The sequence below is a fragment of the Zonotrichia leucophrys genome, chromosome Z (assembly GCF_028769735.1).
Source record: "Zonotrichia leucophrys gambelii isolate GWCS_2022_RI chromosome Z, RI_Zleu_2.0, whole genome shotgun sequence".
Lineage (NCBI taxonomy): Eukaryota > Metazoa > Chordata > Aves > Passeriformes > Passerellidae > Zonotrichia > Zonotrichia leucophrys.
The window spans coordinates 37,184,093-37,205,394 of NC_088200.1; the positions used below are offsets into that span (position 1 = coordinate 37,184,093).

At 34.6% G+C, this 21,302-nt stretch overlaps 1 protein-coding gene across 3 annotated transcripts in view; it reads right to left on the minus strand.

The window, feature by feature from the left end:
- Positions 1 to 21,302, minus strand: part of TNPO1 (transportin 1) — a 73,447-nt gene that overhangs the window by 8,131 nt on the left and 44,014 nt on the right. For all 3 annotated transcript variants that reach the window (XM_064735416.1, XM_064735417.1, XM_064735418.1), the window contains 16 exons: positions 20,662 to 20,784; positions 20,071 to 20,189; positions 17,764 to 17,824; positions 16,956 to 17,124; positions 15,286 to 15,438; positions 13,828 to 14,053; positions 11,108 to 11,279; positions 9,776 to 9,862; positions 8,886 to 8,993; positions 8,552 to 8,710; positions 8,372 to 8,459; positions 7,323 to 7,421; positions 7,014 to 7,109; positions 4,170 to 4,245; positions 3,281 to 3,380; positions 1,846 to 1,920 (listed from right to left, as the gene is read on the minus strand). In XM_064735416.1, the coding sequence (XP_064591486.1) occupies positions 1,846 to 1,920; positions 3,281 to 3,380; positions 4,170 to 4,245; positions 7,014 to 7,109; positions 7,323 to 7,421; positions 8,372 to 8,459; positions 8,552 to 8,710; positions 8,886 to 8,993; positions 9,776 to 9,862; positions 11,108 to 11,279; positions 13,828 to 14,053; positions 15,286 to 15,438; positions 16,956 to 17,124; positions 17,764 to 17,824; positions 20,071 to 20,189; positions 20,662 to 20,784 (1,911 nt within the window). The remainder of the gene's footprint in view (positions 1 to 1,845; positions 1,921 to 3,280; positions 3,381 to 4,169; positions 4,246 to 7,013; positions 7,110 to 7,322; positions 7,422 to 8,371; positions 8,460 to 8,551; positions 8,711 to 8,885; positions 8,994 to 9,775; positions 9,863 to 11,107; positions 11,280 to 13,827; positions 14,054 to 15,285; positions 15,439 to 16,955; positions 17,125 to 17,763; positions 17,825 to 20,070; positions 20,190 to 20,661; positions 20,785 to 21,302) is intronic.

Below are 21,302 nucleotides of genomic sequence, written 5' to 3' on the forward strand. Positions count from 1 at the left end.
ATCCCCAAATAAAAGGTAATGTCAAAATTCAGGCTCATGGTAACAAGTTCAACACAAGACTGTCAAGCAGATCTGCTTTTAAACAGATGTAGTGGTAACGGCATTATAGGCAACCAGTTAACTTACTGCTTTTCTCCCTCTCACAAGCAGGCTCTTTCCTAAACCCAAATGGTTTCATATTAACCAGCTGAAAAATCTAAGAATGCTCAGTGATAGACAAAAGGTTATGAGTCAGATTTTGACACTGGCACCTCATCTATCCATGCTCTTGAAAGTATCTTTTCTTGCAGTTCTAGTACTAAAGAATAAATAAATTTTAAAGAAAATCCCAAAACCTGGATAAATCCAGTTTATTTCCCTTGTTCCTGAAGTCATAATTAGTGTTTGAAAACATCTACTTGGACTACAGCAATCACATATTCATGAAGAAGTTGTCTAAAAACCCTATGTGTTATCACTGAAGAAAGCTTTGTCTCCTTTTCTGTAAGGCAAATCGCACAAAACTACTTTAAAATTGCTTGCTTAAAAAAGCAAGGATGTCCTTTTGCCAAGCGACCAAGAACCACTCTGTTTAGATTTGAATGCATTGTTTCCCAAATGGATCACTTAGGAAAGAAAAAAGAGGAGTTTAACCTGCTGAAGGATTGGTGCAAAAACATGCAGTGAGACTGCTTTGGTCAATCATCACAGACTCTATCCAGGACCCCTTTTTAAGTTGTACTTGCTGTTTCATTCTGCTGATGTTAGAATACTCATAGCTGCACCTTTTCTAGATCTAATGTTCCTTGGAAGGAAGCCGGTTATCTGAGAGACTAACTAGGACAGCAAGATTTCTGCCTTTACTCTTAAAGATGGGATAAAAAAGTTCTAGTTTCTGATTTGATGCTCACACATGTCATTAATTGAAGAAGAAGTGCCAATACCAATCCATGAGACTAATAAGTACTTATGAATAAGTACTTATGAAGTACTTATGAAGTACTTATCCATGAATATAAGTACTTATGAATAAGTACTTATGAATAAAGCAAAAAACTTTTGCTTTAAGAATATCATGAACTTACTTTTGACATAGAACTTCCTGAAAATGGGGATTTCACTTTAGAGCTTGTGAGGTAAATCACTTTCTCTCTCTCTCTCTCTTTCCTTTTTTTTTTTTCATTTAAGACACTAGTTCCAAAATACAGTGTAGTGCATTCTGGGTAAGGCTTTTTTGTTTTTTACTAACTCAATACAAGGCAAACAGTCCTTTAGTTTAAATTCTACTGATGCTTTGCCTAGGGATAAGCAAATTCTTATACCCATTCTTTGGTACAGCCGCATGTTAGTTTCTTGAAACTTACTCAACCAAGAGGGATTCTGGGGAGGATTAAGCAATCTCTTATTTTCAGCAGGAGTTATGAGAAACAAGATAAGACTAGGATATTTTTAATTTGAAACTTATGTAGGTCTCCAAAAGTAGCCATCTTTGTGGCAAAAAACAGTCTCGAACCATACAAATCTCATTTCCTGAAAAAAAAGTCTTACATGTAGTACAAACTTGCCTGTTCTTCCAAATGCAGGAAAAACATAGCAGGCTGGAAAACTGTTTGAGGATCATTATCACTTAAAAAAACACCTTAAGTGAACTTTGCAACTATTTAAAAAAGTTTGGAATAATCCAAATGCATATAAGAAGACACAGGTTAAAAAAAGAAGTCAGGATTTTCACGTTGCTTTGTCTCCATGACCACAAACACAGTAAGTGCTAGAAAGCACTTTTACTAGAAAGTGAAACAGAAAGAAAGAAACCAGAGGATGTAAAACAACTACCACTAGGATATACAACTATCTTAGCAACCTTACCTTACAGAACATGTCTCGAAGATCATCTTTTGGGCTAATCCATGATGCAACAGCATCACAAAAAAAAATAAAGTCCTACAAGATTAAACAATCATATAGGTTAGAAACCTCAATTTATACATCTGATAACAATGCTTGATTGTTCTGTGAAGTGGATGGTCTTTGATACTAATTTACAACTGCTTTTGCTTTTATGTATTTATTTTCCACTTAATTCAGACAATGATAAATTACTGCATGCCTAAATGTTCAGTTACAGAAATTGCTGAGTATCTCAGATTAAACCACAGTGAAAACAACCATAACTCTCCCCTCTGCACCACACTAGTATAACTTTATTTCTTTCAGTACACCTACAAATGCAATATCTACTTCCTTTACTCACAAGCAACAAATGTATCTCTCACACATTTCCAGTCAGGGAAAAAAAATCTGTTTTATTCCTTAAAGTAATTTTTTTCTGGGACACAGAGAACATTTATCATACAGGTTCAAAACTAAAGCCACTTCAAAATCCCTATACCCCATTCATCTGCTGTCATGCATTACCTCCTCCCACACCAACAGAACACCAGTCTTTAAAAATAATGTTGCTAATGCAAGAAATAGGAACTGAGGATGATTAGAGAGAAAAGATGAGTTAATGAAATGGGTCCTTATTTAACCCCTCTCTGTAAGCTACGCGATTGAACAGACAATAGAAGACTGAAATGTAAAGGACAGAATAAAGCCAAAATGAAAGGAACCACACATTTCAGAACAAGGCAAATGCTCAATTCTTATGTTTCAGGAAGAAGAATCCCAGGCAGAGAAAAGGGAAAGATCAATTTTGTTTTCCTCTTAAAAAACATTACATTGATACAGCTTTACTTTAGAGATGTGGAGACTAAAGATCAAGTCATATTCTATTCTTCAATTGTACCATTTCTTTTAAAGAGATGCATGTTCATAGTCACGCTGACTCCTGGAAAAATTGATCCAACAGAAACAGAATATTCCCTACCCAACTGTTAAGAACAAAGAGGTGGTTACTGGTTTTGTTCTGTTCTTGTTTTAAAAACCTAGGTTACATGTGGAAAATGGGTCTAAGAATGTCAACTTTTACCTTATATTTGCATACAGATCCTGACCACAACCTGACAGGAGTATCAAAATACAGTTATTTTAATCGAAGTTCATTATTTACATATTCATTGCAAGTAAAAGAGAAAAACTCATTTTAACAGTACTTCTCCCCTTTCCTTTTTAGCTGACAATTACTGAAGGATCATGACACACATCATTCACAATATAAACATTTTGGGTTCCTTGACTTCAAAATAAAGCTACATCACGTACTGCAGAGAATCTCTTCAAAGTAAACTTTTTCATACTCCATATACAGCTTTCACTAAATTTCATGTAAGTAAAGTTAGCATCTATTAATGTATCTTACTTGGACTACGCCACTGGGGTTGACCGTAATCATGGTACATATCCCACGGAATGCTGAATCCTTTTCCTCATTGTCTCTTATGTTTCGCAGAGAGGTGCACCTAACAAATTGGAAAGCAAAACTTAAGATCACTTACTTTTCTTCAACCAAGTCAAAACTAGATGACAGTATCTGATGGAATAAGTCACACTGATAAGATTATCTGAAACACAATTTTTAACACTTAGAAAAACACTTGTTTCACAGTTTTTACTAGCGTAATACCATTAGGCATCACCTCCAGAATCTGGCTTTTTGTTGTAGTGTAGTCAGAAAGTGTGACCTCTATTCCATTAAATACAAAAGAAACATGTATCTGAAATACTTATAGAAACTATCATTATTAGAAGCAGAACATAAAATACTGTCACAGTATGAATTATGTCAGATACCACTTACAGAACAGTTATTGAACTTTTACAGCAGCAAGCAAGCTATTTTATATGTAACAAATCTATAAACATATATTCCTTACAGCATTTCAAGCCTCAGACTGAATTTTAGGTAATGCACAGTATAAATTTTACAATATTTGCATGCATTGTATTATCATTCTGGTGGATTTTAAAATGCTCTTTCATAGTCAAGCTTTAACACAGCAAGCATGTGACAATCTTATCCCATGCATAAATTAGTCGTTAGCCACAACATAAAGAATACATGACGGTGCTACTAAAAACTCACAAACCTGATAGGACAAGATTAGTCACATGGTTGGCAATGATTAAGGATTGAGATTTTGTAACCAACTGAAAATATATCTAAAAGTGAGATAGAGAGAAGAAAGAAAGAAAGAAAGAAAGAGAGTGAAGAAAAATGAATTAAAAAAAAAAGATTGAATAATACACACCAGGGTCTTATAAACTGCTGTAGCATGGGGGCCACCTCTTGAGGACAAACGTAACCAAGACGACCAATTGTTATTGCTAAGGTAACGCAATCACGGTTATACACCACCAAACGCCAACCAAGACATGAGCAAATGAGGGGGGAGGAGAAAAAATAAAGAAAAAACAACAAATAACTCAGAAACAGAAACCAACAGAATCTGTGTATGATAATAAACATAAGATTTCACCAGTGCTGTTTATTACCACCCCCTAAATAAGAGGCAGCAACATATATGGTATACTCTCCAAGGTAAAAGAAAAAATTAAAGAAGTATGAGAGAACACCAAAAACACAATTTTAAATTCAAAGGCTCTCTGATGTAAGCAGTCATTCGGTCCCTCTTTAGAGAAATCATTTACAGTAAATTTACCTCTACACATATGAAGTCTTTATTGAAATGTACTATAATGGATGTTTTTTTTAAAAAGGAAATTAATAATTTTCAGTATTAGTATCAAGTATTCTAAACATTTTATTTTATCCAATATTTAGAATTCAAGGTTTCTACAGACCTAATCTATCAGTAAAAATACATTTCCAAATATTTTTACATAAATATATTGTGGTCTGTCTGAAAATCCTAAGTGGATGGAACACTTCTCAAATGTTTATGTCTTCTTCATAATCTCACAATTTAATTAAAAATGGTTGCTAACTCAAAGCAACTGACTGCAGAACATTAATTCATCAATCCTAGTACTTCTGCTCACAAAAATTTTCTTCATAAGATGTACAAGAATCTGACTTCTGATACCAAAGCATGAGGACATACAAAAAGCAAAATTGCTTCACCACATGATCAGCTAGTTTGGTTCTTTGTTCCGAGGGACAGACCAAAGAAAGTATAATGATGCAAATGTGTTTTAATGGTGTTTGCTCAACTCACGAAAGATTAATCTTTAGAAAAAGGAGAGGGTGGGGAATAATGTATCAGAATTACTTGAAGCAAAATACATGAATAATACTAAAATCCAGCAGATCTGTATGAAGCGGAAAAAGGAAACCTATGTTCAAGGGACATACTATGCAACACTCTAATTAACAGGCATTTGTGAACGGTTTCATGAAACATGCAATAAAGCAGATGATGCTTTCTCAAATAAAAGTTTGGTGTAGGATATACTAGCAGTCTCAAACATGCTAATTTCATGTGATGCAGCTCACTGTTAATGTACTGGTATTACTCAACTTCCATAGTGTCTAGAATTTTTTAGCATCTTACAAAACTTCACTGAAGTTCAAATGAAAATACAATTTTAAGATTTATCTGTAAATTCTTACAGCTACAGCCTGAACAAGGAAAAAAAAAATCTCTGTTGAAGTGTGTTTTCACAATTGTCTTAATAATTAATTACACAGCAAGCTACAGCAAAACCAGTACTATTCTTGCACATAGTAGTGGCACACAACAAAATATCCCACAACAAACTTGTAATAAGTACACCACACTCAACATTTATTTGCAGTTATCCATCCACATATAAAATAATTATTAAGATAATTGAAAAAAAAAATCAATGTTCAGATGCTTCCAAAAATTCTCTTAATGATGGAAGCACACATACATTTAAAACTATTGGATGCCTCTCAGTTACAGGTATTACACATCCATCAGTGCAGAGGAGGAGAATCAGGGCAGGGGTAAGAAAATCTTATACGGTTATACTAGTACAGTATTATACTGTTCTATTACACTATTCCATGGTGTATTTCGTATCTAGGTATTTGATTCAAAATTTTCTTTTCAAAAATAGTCCCTATGATATGCCATAAAACTAGGTAAATTTTCCTTCAAGTTCACCTTCCATACTAAATGAGATAGAGGGGCAGAGAATGTGCAGCTTTTAAGTTTAGAGAATACAGAAAGAAAAAAATGCTTTGAAAAATCTCTCTCCAAATTATCTCTTATCTGCTCAAAAATATAACTGAACCATTGTACTTGCATCATATCCAACCATGTCAGAAATAGCAACTAAACTGTCATTTGCTTACAAGATGTTTTTCAAACAGAAGGAAAAAAAATCCTCAATTAGTAAAACAGTAAACAATAAACCCATCGCATTATCTATAATTTTTTGCTCAAGTACGGAAGGTGCTTTTCATACCAGAACAAGCCCTCTATGAATGCAAAAGAAACAAGCCTCAGAAATTCCAATTCAGTAAGGCATTTGGGAATTACTCCCAATTTGGAATGCAAAGTCAGAACTTAAAATATGCATGCCATTATTTGAATTCTTTTCAGGAATTTGCTACTAAGTGACCAGGTAACAGAAATTAAACATTATTTCAGTTATGTTGTGGTAAAACTGCCATCACAGATCTAGATTTTTGTGTATGATATTGTAAGTTTATCCTACAATAAAAGTGTACTTTTTTGTAAAGTCAAAGAGTTCATTGTTTTATATAGGCCAATTAAATTTTTTCCAACATTAGACATATATATACAGTACACGTGTAAGGACATGCATACATCAAAATCAGTGAGAAATTAAGTTTTAAGTGTTACTGCATACATTTGTCATATTTCATACATAAATAAAACTGGAATAATGATTAAATAGATGAGAAATAGATATAATAAATGTTATAAAAAGAGAAAGCAATTAGAATCTAGATATATGATTTGCTGCAAGACTGAGACTTGTAAGAGCTTGTGCAAAACAGAGTTGCTTTTGCTTATAAAAGCCAAATACATAACAAAATCAGTTCTGGTGTGGCTCCCCTATGCAATTTCAAAAAATAATTATTAAAAAAAAAAAATCTTTTCATTCCCTTCACCATGTACAGGTTGTTTTTTGGGTACCTGTGTTCTCTAACAACGTCTTTGGTGTGTTGGGTCTGTTAATTATTTCTACAAGCTGGTGCAAGACCATTGGAATATAAGGCTGCATTTCTATACCTGAAACAACAATTAAAAAAAATAGAAGAAAATGACCATTAATATACATAATATAAACAGAACATGTACATGTAACTTACTAACAAGGACAAGGATCACATATGTAATTTAAATATTAATGTAAAGGCATCACTTTAAAAAAATTCACCCAAAACACCCAGACAAATAATTCCAAATGTGTGCGGAGATTTAAAAAAAAAAATTAAATCTTACCCATCTGGATAGAGATTTCTCCGATTGCCCAGGTGGCATTGTTACACACAGAAATGAATTCAGGGTTTAGGTTGGTTCCCAAAATTGGCATGAAATCAGCTAGAAACAACAACAGTTTGAAAACTCATCATACAATAAAACCATCTTGTCTCATTACGTTAGGATTGTGGGGGGGTGGGGAAGGAAGGGATGTTTAAGAAAAAGATAATGTAATCTTATTTAAATACTTGGAAAGTGTTACATTCAGATTAACAAGAGCTATATTCCAGCTATTTATCAGATTAACCTGGAATTTAGAACCTAAGCAGATAAACTCAAATATTTTCAAATTATGATTTTAGAATCTTCCTAAAAGCATTTATGTAACTTTTACATAGAAATCTTCTCTCCTTCCCTTTCTCAGGTGAGAGGAGAGAGAGGAAGAGAAGAAAAAAACCACAGCTACAAGCACTAGTTTTATCATATGACTGAACATCCCCCAAATCACTGGGATAACCACGTATTCAGCTACCCCTGAAAAAACAACAAAGACTAGAAGGCAATTACATCTTTGATTAAATTTTAAGAAAAGTGAGTTGAAAAGGTCACCATAACATCTGTCAAATAATTTTAAATTCCAAGCCTATCCAAACACTCATCTGGCAAGTGCATCTCAACACTATATGGGGGAAGAAAGACCAAACATTGTGGAAGCGTATCACTGATGCTCCTTTCCACAGATCTCAAAAGCAGAAAAACAAAGTGAAACCTTATTCTCTACCCCATTTCTGGATTTATATTAGGCATATTTTAACTTAAAAATAAATTCAAATAGAACAAAAAAAGCTATAAAAATAAAGAAGAAAAATGAACTTTTGCACTGTCCATAAAAATAGGAACATACTTTCTTAACAAACAATTAAAGGGACAAAAGACTACAGACTTTTGCAGAAAATTACCATGTATCACACCATAAAAAGGCAACCCACAGGACAGGGTGCATAACAATGGCTAATACAACCTCTTAGACATTTGAAAAACAAGTTAATAAACATGTAAAAGAAACATACCGATGCAAGGTTTAACATGCTGAAAACATGCCTTTGTCAGGTCACCTAACAAGGCAAAAGAACTCTGCCGTACCTCGGGCATTTTGTCCTAAAAAGAGGAAGAAAAAAGTTAAAATTCTAAAAGAGTTTCTGATTCTCTGAATAAAGGAAATGTGTAGATCAGATAGCTTATCATCTCACCTGCATGCATTGATACATTAATGTCAGGATATTGCTGCGAGCCACTAGCTGTTCAATGTTGCCTCCAAGTCCTTCAGCTAAACCACTGAGTAAATCAAGAGCCACAATCATGAAATCTTTATCTGGAGCCTCATATTGGTCTGGTTGAGCATTATGCAACTGCAACAAATAAGTACACATTTTCAAAATTACACTAGATTTTCTCAGGAGTACAATAAAAAAGCTGCATAACTGCACCTTCATGCAGATATTCAATTCCCCTGCACATCTCTAATTTTACATAGCTAACACTTTGGTTTAGCGAAGTAACATTGGAATAGTTATAGCAAAATACCATGGCTTGTGCAAGTGTCTTCTGCACCAGATTTACACAGCGCTGGTACACAGGTTCACAGTATGGAAGAAAGCCAGATTGCAAGGCAGTAGCAACTGACGACAGGCACTGGAATTAAAAAAAATGGAGAGAGAGAAAGCAGTCACTACTTTTCTTCACATGCCTGAAGAGTCTTTTACTTGGGAGAAGGAATATGGAACTTAGGATTTTAAGTACACCAACATTTAACTGATTAAGCAAACACAACCTAGAAAGGCAGTATTGATTTAGCTGAGCCAAGGCAACTATCAGAAGTTGTTACTTGCTCCTGTGTACACCAGCTGAGAAAATTTCTCAGCAGCAGCATCTTCTTAAGAGTTAGCCAAGAAAATGCATACAAAACCAGTAACAAGAGTTCAGACAGCACTTACACTAAGATGCAGTATCTTGACCATAAACAAGCCCTAATATAACCTAAGAGTTACAAAACTAATTTTTCTAGAGGTGTTTTCCTCTAGAGGTGCTTCACACTCAGCAAGTAGAGAGCATTAAACTACATGGCCTGGTTCATACCTTCAGCTTGTCTGACAATAGTTTTAATGGAGGGATGAAGGGAGAGCAAGGAGAGAGAAGACAAGAACAAAAGGAGGATAGAATCCTTTTTTTGTAAAAGAATCCTATCAAAGAAAACACTCCAAAATGGCAGAAAAAAAACCTAAATTATTTCTGCTAAACCTAAGGATATTTATTCAGTCATAAAATTTTCTTACCACGGTCAGAATATTTTTTCCCTAATGGAAAATAGCTAAAAATGTCCGCTTTTATAGTCATGTTTCCTAGGAGGAACACTTTTAGTAAAAAAATTAGTTTCTAGAAAACTTTATAAAAAATATTCACATTTTAACATTTACCTCTAATAAAGGGAAGAGATCTTTATCTTCATCCTTCAGCATGTTCCACTTCTGGATTAATGGAGGCATTAGCATCTGAATATATTCCTGTTTAGAATGAGAATGCTGCTAAAACACTTTACTGCATACTATTCTATTTCAAAGTTTAAAATGAACTGAGATATATTCTACTTTTTCAAATGAAGGAACAGACAGGTGTACTATAATTCAATCACTGTTGCAATTCATAGAAATATTTTAATATTAGATTTTACAATTTGCATTTGATATTTTTTCCTAAAGCACATAAGTACCTTTACAAAGGGAATATTTTCCTCCAGGTTTGGTTTTAGCATACCTGCCCAGGTTATCTATCTGATTGCCACAAGGCGTGCAGAAAACATTTTTATATTTACATTGCGGCTCTAGATGTGCCATCTGCTATTCTCAACCATCTTCTACTGCCCTGATGCTACAACCCTAGATCCATGACCACAAGTTCTGAAACTTCTTCCTCAAACTAACAATCCACAAAGAAAGTAATTTCCTATCTCTCAAGAAGAAGGCACTTAGCCCCTCTATATAAAGCTGGATTCCTTGCCACTGCACAGCCACAGTCACAAGGACACTAATCAAGGCATCTCTAAAGTGCTGTTGCTTGCAGAAGATATCCAAAGAGGCAACTGCTTTTGCTATGTCCAAAGGTACAAAATTCTAACTGACTAAAAAAAGTCCCACCCTCATCAGGAGCTGCCATTTAGCTTCCTCCTGGTACTGTAAAATATCAAGGTTGCCAGGCTCAGAGAGAGACTGCAAAACAGGTCCTTTGCTGGTGTGGGGTCCAGATGGCAAGTAAAATGGAAACAATGAAAAATAGTTTTTTTCTAGGGCATATATGTAATTTGATGCACTACAGAGAAATAAAACAAGTCTCAATAACCATCATAAGATGCAAATACATGACAGGTACATCTTCTACTAATTAATATGTGTACACTAAAAAAAACCCCACCACATTCGCCTGTGTGTTATCTGTGCTTTGTCCAAATGGGGTATCTATAGTGATATCTCCTCTGAGCTAAAAAAAACTTGAAGCATGTAGAAAACCATGATGAACAGCACATTTCACAACAAATCGCACACTTTTGCTTGTTCATTCAAAATGGCAAATATTTGTGTAGTGGGAGAATTACGTGAAGTCTATGTATTTTATCAGTAAGCATGTAGTACCAATAAAAGGTAAACGGAAATATCAGCATTTCTAGTTTATAACATCCAAAGCACACTACAAAAAACACTGAACAAGTTTTTAAAATATAGTAAGTCCTTCTACAGAACATAAGGTATACTCACTGGTTTATTTAGATGATGTCCTACAGAATCTGCCAGAGTTCCTATAGCGTCATAAAGAATGAGCAGGTTTTTATGCTGGTATTTACTAAATGCGAAGACCAAAGTGTCAAGTATATATGCAAGATAAGGAACAAGCTCTGTACAAGCCTCCTCTTCTAGAGTAGCAAAGGCACTGAAGGACAATAAAACAGGTTAGTACCTTGGAAATAATGAAGCAAGACAACCCCCAAATGCCCTACTTAACCTCTATCTGTTTAAACATAAAGCTATATTAAAGTCCTCAAATTCATGTAAGATATACTTCCAAAAAGGTGGTACTTAAATATCTTTGATCTTTTCTAACAAAATCTCCCATAAGGATCCAGCTCTTACATTGTGAAGAACAAAATTTTAAAGTATTGCCATAGAATTCCTTAGGGAGTCCCCCACTTAAAAGAAAAGCATTAGCCAAAAAGTTACAATATACTAACAAAAATAGAAGGAAGCACCACAAAAGCTGATTATTTAAGTTAAAAATGGACCACTATCTTTAATGTTTGCAGTAGCTGCACCTGGACATTTTGATGCTGCTGTGCCAGTACAATGCAAACATCACCTTGTACTGTCAGTTGTTCACGACATAGAAAAATACATTAAAAGACATGGAAAACTAAAACCAATACAGCGGATTAACAGTTTTAGCTGCTCTTGGTCAAAGCATACATCATGACATCATAGATACTTTTCAGCTTGTCTGTCCAGTGTTTCAGCAGCAGCATTAAGGAAACCCATCCAAAATGAAACAAAATAAAAAAAAAATCCCCCCACACCAGAGACACTGCTTCAGAGAAACATTAAGGAAAAAATTATTGAGCTATTGAAGATATACTGGCCTAGCTCTCTCAATAAGATCATTATTACCTAGTATCTGCACTAAAATGCATGCACCACTGCAAGAGATGAACACTCCACTGTGTGCTACCAAATACAGAAATGCAGTTTTTTTAACAAAAGAGAACTGTGAACTCTAAATAGCTAGCTTTCTTACTTTATTTATTGAATTATTTATTTTTTATTTTATTATGAAGTATTCTTTCAGAAAGGCATACAACTTGAGCAGGAAAATAAATGTCTTTCAGTAAAATATCATTCTGTCTGTCGCCACCTAAAGAAGCAGTTTCTTGAAAGTACAGAAGTGAATGTTAGAAATCTGCTACCATACTGAGTTTAGGAACAAAAACATACAGTATCCTGTGTTCAATCTTCAATTTGGTAGACATAAACAATGTATGCAACTACTCAGTGCTGGGATGAAGCTCTTTGCTGTTTTCCAAGAAGGTTCACTGTATTTCCTTACAATTAAAAAAGCTAATAAATATGTTTTGACTTGTGACAACTACATTTTCCTTACAGTGAAGTTTCCCAGTTTATTTTTAGTTGTAACAGTAATTTTAGTGAATTTCTGCTCAAAAGAAAGTATCTCAAAACACACTCCAATTCTGACAATGCACTTATAATAATAAAAAAAAAAAATCAAGTGTATTGTAATTTTTAGTATTTCCATTCTAGATTTCCTGGTTTCCATGTCCCATTGCACATCTATCATAAGCACCAGGTGAGGTTATTTAACTACACCACAACACAGCTGTGTTTGACTAAATGCAGATTTTCAGCCAAGTTCTGGACAAGGAAAGTTTGAGGAGAAGTGGAAAAGTTTCCTTTGAGGATTTTTTTTGGTTCCTTGTTTGTTTTGTTTGGTTTCTTGGGTTTTCCATTTGGGGTTTTTTTAATAGAATAAATACAGAAGACGTTAAAGCTACCTAAACTTGCTAGCCAAATTTTTGCAGACATTTGGAGACAAAAAGGAAACAGGGTTTAATTCCTAAATCTTATTAAGTACATTTCACAAAGTCATTGTATCTGTCCTCAGGCAAGGATATATTTTCCTTTAGAGCAAAGCTTAGCCCAAGAACTCTGAACTCATAACTCTCCTTAGGCACTATTGACATTTGGGGGTTGCTGTTATTATGATTATTATTATTACTACTACTACTACTATTATTATGTTTCAGGTGTTCAGAGGCATATGTAACTGCTTCACGAAGAAACATTGAAAGCTTGCTGAGTGCACTCCAGTCTGACAAAAACTGACATGTAAATTTTTTTCATGCACAAGGGGGTGCACACATTCCCATTCCATTAATGTTGCATCCATTAATTAAGCAATCAATTTGTTTTTAAGAAGTAGACATGGAGGAGAAGGGCATTTTACCTCCCAACACCTCATTTCAAGAGAAAGATAATATCCCTTGAAATAATCATAAGCAAAATGTTTTGGTAAAGCTAAGTACAAATACTTAAAGTAATCTAATGATAGGACAGCTTTCCACTGTATTCAGTTCTGACCTTGTTCACAGACATTTTTAAAAAAGACCAAATTTCTGGTAAATGAAACAGCATATATTGAAAGGAAGTGTTGCAAACAGCTAATTTAATACAAGAAATTTTTTAAGCTGGTGTTTTAGATACTCTGCAAAAAAATTGCATAAGAGAAATAGACATTAACTTTTTTCATGTTATTACAATTTGGGAGAAAGTTGCATCTACTCTACTTTAAGAGGAAGAATACATCAAGAGCTAGAAATGGAGTCATGCATTGACTGATAAGGGCATGAAAATAGCTTCCTATGGGAAAAAAAGCAGTGTAATGGATAGTGACATTTGCTTAAGCTTTGGCTTACCTGCAGGCAGCTTCTTGTACTCTCTTGTTGCTATCCAAGATACGCTTTAGCAACTCAGTCATTAATGGCTTCAAGTATGTGTCTGGGGGTTGACTAACTACCCAGTGTGCATAGCGACTAAGAGTCCAGCATGTAATGGAGCGCACAAGAGCCTTTTTGTCAGAGAGGCACTGAATAAGGTGAGGGATTAGCTCTGGAAGATATGGAATCATACCCTGCATGCAGCCTGGAAAGAAAAATACAGCTATTGCACTACCAGAATTAATGAAAAATTCCACTGTTTTCTGTTCCCTATGAGAGACATATTTTCATTCTCTATCACATAGGAACACAACATGCAATTAAAAATACAAATATTTTAACAAAGCAAGTCTCTTTAATTTATATGATTTTATACTAAAATATTTTTTAGCGTTCTAAAAAAATTCCTCTTACATAAATAATAATTATTATTATTATAACACTGCATAATAATGAAAATATTAAAATTATTAGATAACAATTGCATCATCAATTAAAGTTACATTATTTTCAATTACATTTCTACTTCAGTGCTTCCCCAATCTCCAGAAAGGTTTTATTGAATGTAGTACAGCAAGTACTACAAATAAAGTTTCTAAAGCTTTAAGTTCCTACTTCAGTCTACTCAGAAAAAGCAAGAAAACACCAAGCAGAGAAAGACTGTCTTGACAACAAATCATCACATGAGAAAGGATTCCTTAAGAAATTAAAATTTCTTCATTTTTCCTAAAATCATACCAATATTGACCACAAATAAAAGCTGCACTCTTCAAGTCAGCAAGGGCAATTAGACACTGAGATCTGCCAGAAGTACTAACTTCCACCTCGCCGGACTTCATATCAAAACCAACTAAAACTTTTCTATTAACTGTAAAAAAGAACTATGCTCATTAGACAGAAAGGGAAAAAAAAAGATAATCCAGGCATGAACACAAATCTACTTCTTCAGCTTGCAAAAGGGACAGAGATCAGAGATGCTGGAGCTTCAGGCAAAAGCCAAGCAAGACTGTAAGTAAATAAGAATGGAATTTAGCCTATTTTAATTGGAGGACCATCTAAAAAACGCATCTTAGTGCACTGAAGCCACAGGAATGGTCTTCTCCATTTCTGAAAACACTTAAAATCCAAAGATATAATTTATTAAACACTTATCTTCTATGAAATCAAGTTAGTATTTTGAGAGACATCAACACCTCTATACTGTAATGTTTAGAAAATGAGAAATAAAAGAAATTATGTTATCTGTTTAGCCTCCCAAATACGCATAAATTTGAAAATTAAAAAGAACATAACTGTAGTCACCTATCAGTAGATGGAAGAGATTAATTGCCAAAACCAAACCAGCTAAGGAGACACACTTTTTGCATTAATACATTCACCTGAGCTACTTTAGAATCAATTTAAAAATCAGCAACCTGATATGAACTGTTGCCTTACCTTCAGCAATTGCACCAAGAACAAGGATACCGGATTCTTTAACTACCCACTCGGGGTGGAAGAGCAATTCCTTTAACAGTGGCAAGATGTGTGGTAGGAGTTCATCACGAAATACATTAGCTAGGACATCTAGAGCAGCAGCAGAACATTTCCCTGAAGGGAATTAACAGTGTTAATCTCTGCTTATTATACAAACAGTTGTAGTTAGGCAATATAATCCCCATTTTAACTCTGAGCTGGATTCTCAGTGCACTAGGAGGGAACATACTTCCACTCCATTACACTACAGGGGGATCCACTGTGCTCCTGAGCAAAGCCACAGCTCTTAGAAAGCTATTTTAATATAAATTCTTTCTTAATCTGCCATAAAGAATTGCACTGGTCTCATTAGTCAGCAATAGTGGTAATTGTCAAGCTATGCTGGTGCTTCATCTCTGTTCAAACTGGAAGTCAAATATGGAACACCAGATACAAAATAGGGCATGCAATTCTGATTTTCAGATAATACAAATTTTTTCAAATCCAGATAACATATGTTATTACAGATTTCTGAAGTGTTCTACTCTTTCTCTTTTAGGCCACCATTCTGAACAACTTCAGCTTTCCCACCGTTTTAATCAAAACAGTGCATCACACTGGGCACCTTATGTCATTTGAGTTCTTTCTCAGAAAATGCATATTTAATTCTGCAATCTCTACACACAGCAGCGACAAAAAGAATATTAAGAATATAAAACTACACTTTTTTCCCAAGATGCAGCTTTACAGAAACAAGCATATTTGCATGCATATTTTCAAGAGCAATAACTCTTCAGATATGTCTCAAAATTGTTCAGCCATAAGCCTGAAGTAAAATTCACCTGTTGTGAAAACTTCTGGTCTTGGGAAGGAAAGACCCTATGTAGCTATGTCCACATCTCAAAGCATTATTTCACAATGAGTTTGTTTGCAAAGCAAATTCAAATCAGAGTTGTCAGAAGTTCAATAGCTATTTTCTGTCACTGAACTTAAAAAAGAAGTTTGTGGTGTTTTCTTTCCTTATAACATAGCCTATTAACTTAAAGGTCCTATGACCCCCACAACAGGACATCTGAACTCTGGTTTCCTGAGAGCTCTCTCTTATCTTCACAACTAAAGTACTGTACTGAGAAGCAAATTCCTCACTGAGAAAAGAAATATCTGTAAGGGCTATAGGCAGTAGAATGTTCAAATAGAAATAAAAAACGACCCAAACCAAATCAAACACAAACCAATTTTAGAGGGAAGACTGAAATTAAAGACAGCAATAATTAAGCTTGCTCCAGTTATCAATGTGAAAAGCTTTTTTTTTCTCTTTTTAAACTGAATTTAACCAAGTGATACAGGACTCCTATTATTTCACAGAATTAAAACATTAGGCCTGAAAGCTCCATTGAATTGTATCAAATAGATATTTGTAACTCGATCTGCCATACTCAAAATAAGCTTACAGATGGATAGCTTTTGCCAATATAGTTATAAAGTCAAAGTGACATCTCAAAGGCTCTCCCCTCCAACAAACCCACCAATTATGTCAGCAGGTTTTTTTTGTAGTCAAAAAAAAGCCTTCGTATTCCTTGTCTTTTTACTGTGGTTCTTGTACTATGTAAGCAGCTCTTGTTCAAAGCATTCAACACATTACTTTCACCTACTTAAATTCCAGTCAGAAATAGTATCATCATCATCAAGCTCATCATCATCGTCGTCATCATCTTCAATACCATCTTCTTCGTGTTGCTGAGCCACCGTCTTCGAACGATGGAAACGAGGTCTTATATCCTGTTCACTATCTGGAATAGCTTCATCTTCTTCAACATCCCCCTGTCACCAAATTGTTTTATTAGATAAACTAGTTCAACTGTATTGCTTAAGGAAGTTAACAGTGCAGTTTTAGTTCAAGATTTTGTAAGTGCATAAAAGATTCACATCCCACCTGCGCTGCTCAACCAAAGAGATGCCACTGTTTCAGTGTTCTACTGCTGCATTTGCCAGAAAAGCAATAGAAAGCTACAAGGAAGAGAGGTATGTTCACCCCCAAAGTAACCTTCTCGCTAAAAAATTACTCAATGGGAATGAAATATAAAGAAGTGATTCAGAAATTTTGATACACAGACATAGGTAGCGATGGAAAAAGCTATGTATTCGACCTGGAAGGCATTAGAATTAGTTTGAACATTTTCTTAATGCTGAATTCTTGAAGTAGTTCATGGTAATAGTATCCCAGCTCTGCCTAAGCCGCGTGAGAGGAGACTGGGACAAAGTAGGAGAGCCACAGGTTATTTTCCAGCAAACATGGCATCAGTTGCATTTAGTATTTGGAACAGCCTACTTTGCCCCAGAAAGTTAATTCTCTACTGAAGAGATGGTAGGCTACGTCTGCCCATTCTGACCTGAACCATTTTGATTTATAGGTCAGAACCTAAGCAAGTATTCAACAGAGTAAAAGAAACATTTGCTCACCTTCAACAGAATAATATCAATCTCTGAATATTTCATACCATTTACCAGCACAGGTATCAGCCTACAAAGAAATATTTACACATGATAAAGTAACACATATAAAAGCAAAACGGTTTGAATTTATATGGGCCATAAATTTGGTTGTAACCCTCACCTCCCAACGCATAAGAGAAATACCTTAGCCTGATAAGAAGAGCTATTACCTAGGCCAAGTACTATGTCGTAAGATTCATGAATACTTTGTAATGAGAAAAAGTGTTATTTCAAATGACAAACTTTAAATAGAAGTAGCCCAATGGCACAACAGATTAATTTATTCGGAAGCACCTTTCAGAAATTACATCTACAGGTTTTCAGTAAGAACTCAAATTCCTACAATATGTGTGATAAAAAAAAAGTTGACTCTTGCCAATAGTGCTTGTCACTTTATTTACTTGTTGATGAAGACTCTACCTCACTATTGTTAAAGACAGAGGCCTAACTACATCAATCTCTCCTATCAACTCATGATTTCTTCAGTAAGACAAGCTTTCAACATTGCAGAAATCTTGACTAATCCATATTAAGATTTACTTAATTAATGAACAGGTTATGGCTATAACGCTCCAACCGTACAGATGTACAGCTAAAAAAGTACTAAGGAAAAAAGTCAAATACTTCCCATTAAAACATGTTCACCTCAATAAAAGAAAAAACGAGTAAGCACATATAAGCCAAATGAAACTAATAACCAGGGATGACACAGCAACAATGACAGACTCAATCTTGCATGTTCTGCAGGTGAGTATTGTTTTTGAAGGTATCAAGCTTGCTCTAATATTCACACACTGAAGTGCCACATTATGTTCTAAACCTTAAATGAAGGAATTGTAAATATAAATATTATCATTGGCATTTCTGCAGCATACTTTGTGAAGTATACATTTTATAAAGAAGTTCCTAGGCATAAAATGGAACAGATATTAGAAACCAGATGAACAAGTTTTAAGAAGATCCTGTCCCACTTTTAGTTTAACATACAAAATTTTAAGATTATCAAATACTGACAAGTTTATATAGCTTCCTAGTCAACAGGACTCACCAACAAATAAGTTGCCTTAAACATACATGACATTGAAAGATTTTGGGGAAAACATGATGTGACTTTTAATAATTTATTTTTCTAGAAATTTAAAAGCTTTTTAAAAAAATGAGTGTGATGCTGTTGCAGTGTCAAGGCTCATGTAGGCCAAAAGAGATTTAATGCTAGTAGCTGTTAACTATGTGGTGTGTGTAGAGACTTCTTTTGCCTTTTGAACTAAAAAAGTAGGAATTAAATCAGACCATTGTGAAATTTAAAAATAATTTCTTGTAACACTCATTCTTCTGGTTTTAACTCCTAGTCTTTCTCTGCAACACTACATGTTTTAATCCGAAATTTCTACTTGTTAATCGGTTAGGAAAAAAAAAATGTTTTCTATTTTAATTACTTCACATCTATAATGCTATTTTCTGCTGAAAAGGATGCATCTCCTATCATTCTATTCTTCCACTCAAAATTTTCAGAGAACTCTATCCATTTTTAAAAAGTCTTCATAAATGAAAAGAGAGTATTCATTTGATGGCAACATTGAAAAACTAATTTCCTGTTGTAAAAGATTTCAAATTAGTCTGGAGGAAATTGCAAGCACTGTTGCAAAAAAAAAAGATTTACACTACACACATGGACATTTACTCCCATTCAATCAAAGATCTGTCTCTTGAGGCATAGGAAGACTTTTGGAAACTTTGAAGAAGTAGGTTTTGAAAATCAAACCATCACGTTACAGAAGTATGAAGGAACAAATTGTACAGGCTTTCTTCAAGTTAACTTGTAAGAGTAATTTATACAAAATTGATTCCTAAATCCAAGATATGTCATTTTATTTTATGCTCTTTTTAAAATGAAGAACCCTTTGCATGACAATGCACATTGAAGCACTACATAGAGATGCCTACATAAGATGACATGTTCATACATGAGATATTATGGGTAATGTCACATAGAGTTGTTCACTTAAGTGCATTTTGCATTCATGTGAAGTGTAACAGCTTATTAAATTTGAGGTAAGTACTACAGTGACACAGTTAAATTGTTTCTGGAGTTCACGGGGTCTGAAACAGACAGAAGTTTTTTCAATTTTACTAGGAACAAGAACTAGCTATGGAATTCTTCTAAGCATACTGCAAGCCATATACACTGTCTCTAAGAGAATCTATGAACAAGTCAGCTGAAATTTTAAGAGGACTGTCTGAAAATAAATATGAGCTGTAATTCTTGATACTTACTTAGTAAGATGCCGACATAATACCTCTTTACAAATTGGCTGTTCAGCCAAAGTCAGCCAAAATTCACATGCCTCCAGAGCCACATTTTCATCTTGATCCTGGGTCCTTTGAAGCATGTACTACACAATATAAAAACAAATTACTTGTATAAAATAGAACATTTATGTTCAATCTTTTTCATTACAGCTCAAAGAGCATCTCAGCAATGTAAAACAACATGCTTTATCCTTGTTATGGTCAACACACCCGAAAAAGTGACAGCTTCAATGTGTAAACTTCAGCAGTTTCAGCACTAGTGCTACATTTTTCAACACAATCTTTGCACTTAGGGTCATGCAATGCCTGGCTGTGATCCTGGGCATTCTGGGATAATTGATTTAACAAAGAATAAACAACTGCCATATGCACTGCCTGTGAAATACAAAGTCAGTTTGCAATTATATAAGAATAATGTTTTGCAATCTCAGTCTTAAAGGGAAACGAAGACCTAGGAAGTGCAAGAGCAACAACATTCTGATGAATGCTTTTTATTCATTATTTCTGCAATGTCAAACAGGGGAATCTGCAGAACATCCAGGAAATGAGACTCACCTCAACTATACTAATCATATGAGGAAGGAGACGATCCATTCGAACTTCCAGCAACATTACAAGAGCACGGCAAACATTTTTGCGTACTTCAGGCTCCTCATCACCAGCCAGTGCAAAAAGATTCTGTTAGAAAGTAGTAACAGTTGAAAAACCTCAATTCATCATGTTCAACTTTATTAGAATTTACATTACTGGCTGACTAAAGGAGATAGATGTATCTCTGTAGTTGTCCAACGCACACTTTAGAATACTATTTTATTTTTTAAAGACATACGTGTTAGCAAATTAACTCTTCAGTCTCTCAGTGTATATTTTTATACATAAATATGACAACGTGTATTAACCCTGGCACAAGAACAGTACTTCTGGATTATATTTGGTCCTAATATAAATAGTGTCAGTACATAAGAGGAGCAAATAAAATACTCTAGAGAACCCAGAACCTTCTCATCCAAGTTCTGTAACACTACTCCGACAGGCAGACAGGCCTAGTGACATGCACTTCTCAGGACAGGTATGGGACAGACTGCTGCCATTACTTTTGTGCCTTTACACAACAAGAGCTTTCCCTACTTAGGAAAAGGAAACATCTTTTGAAATACACCTACTTCTTTTGCTTACATTGTAGTTAGCTCTGAGCA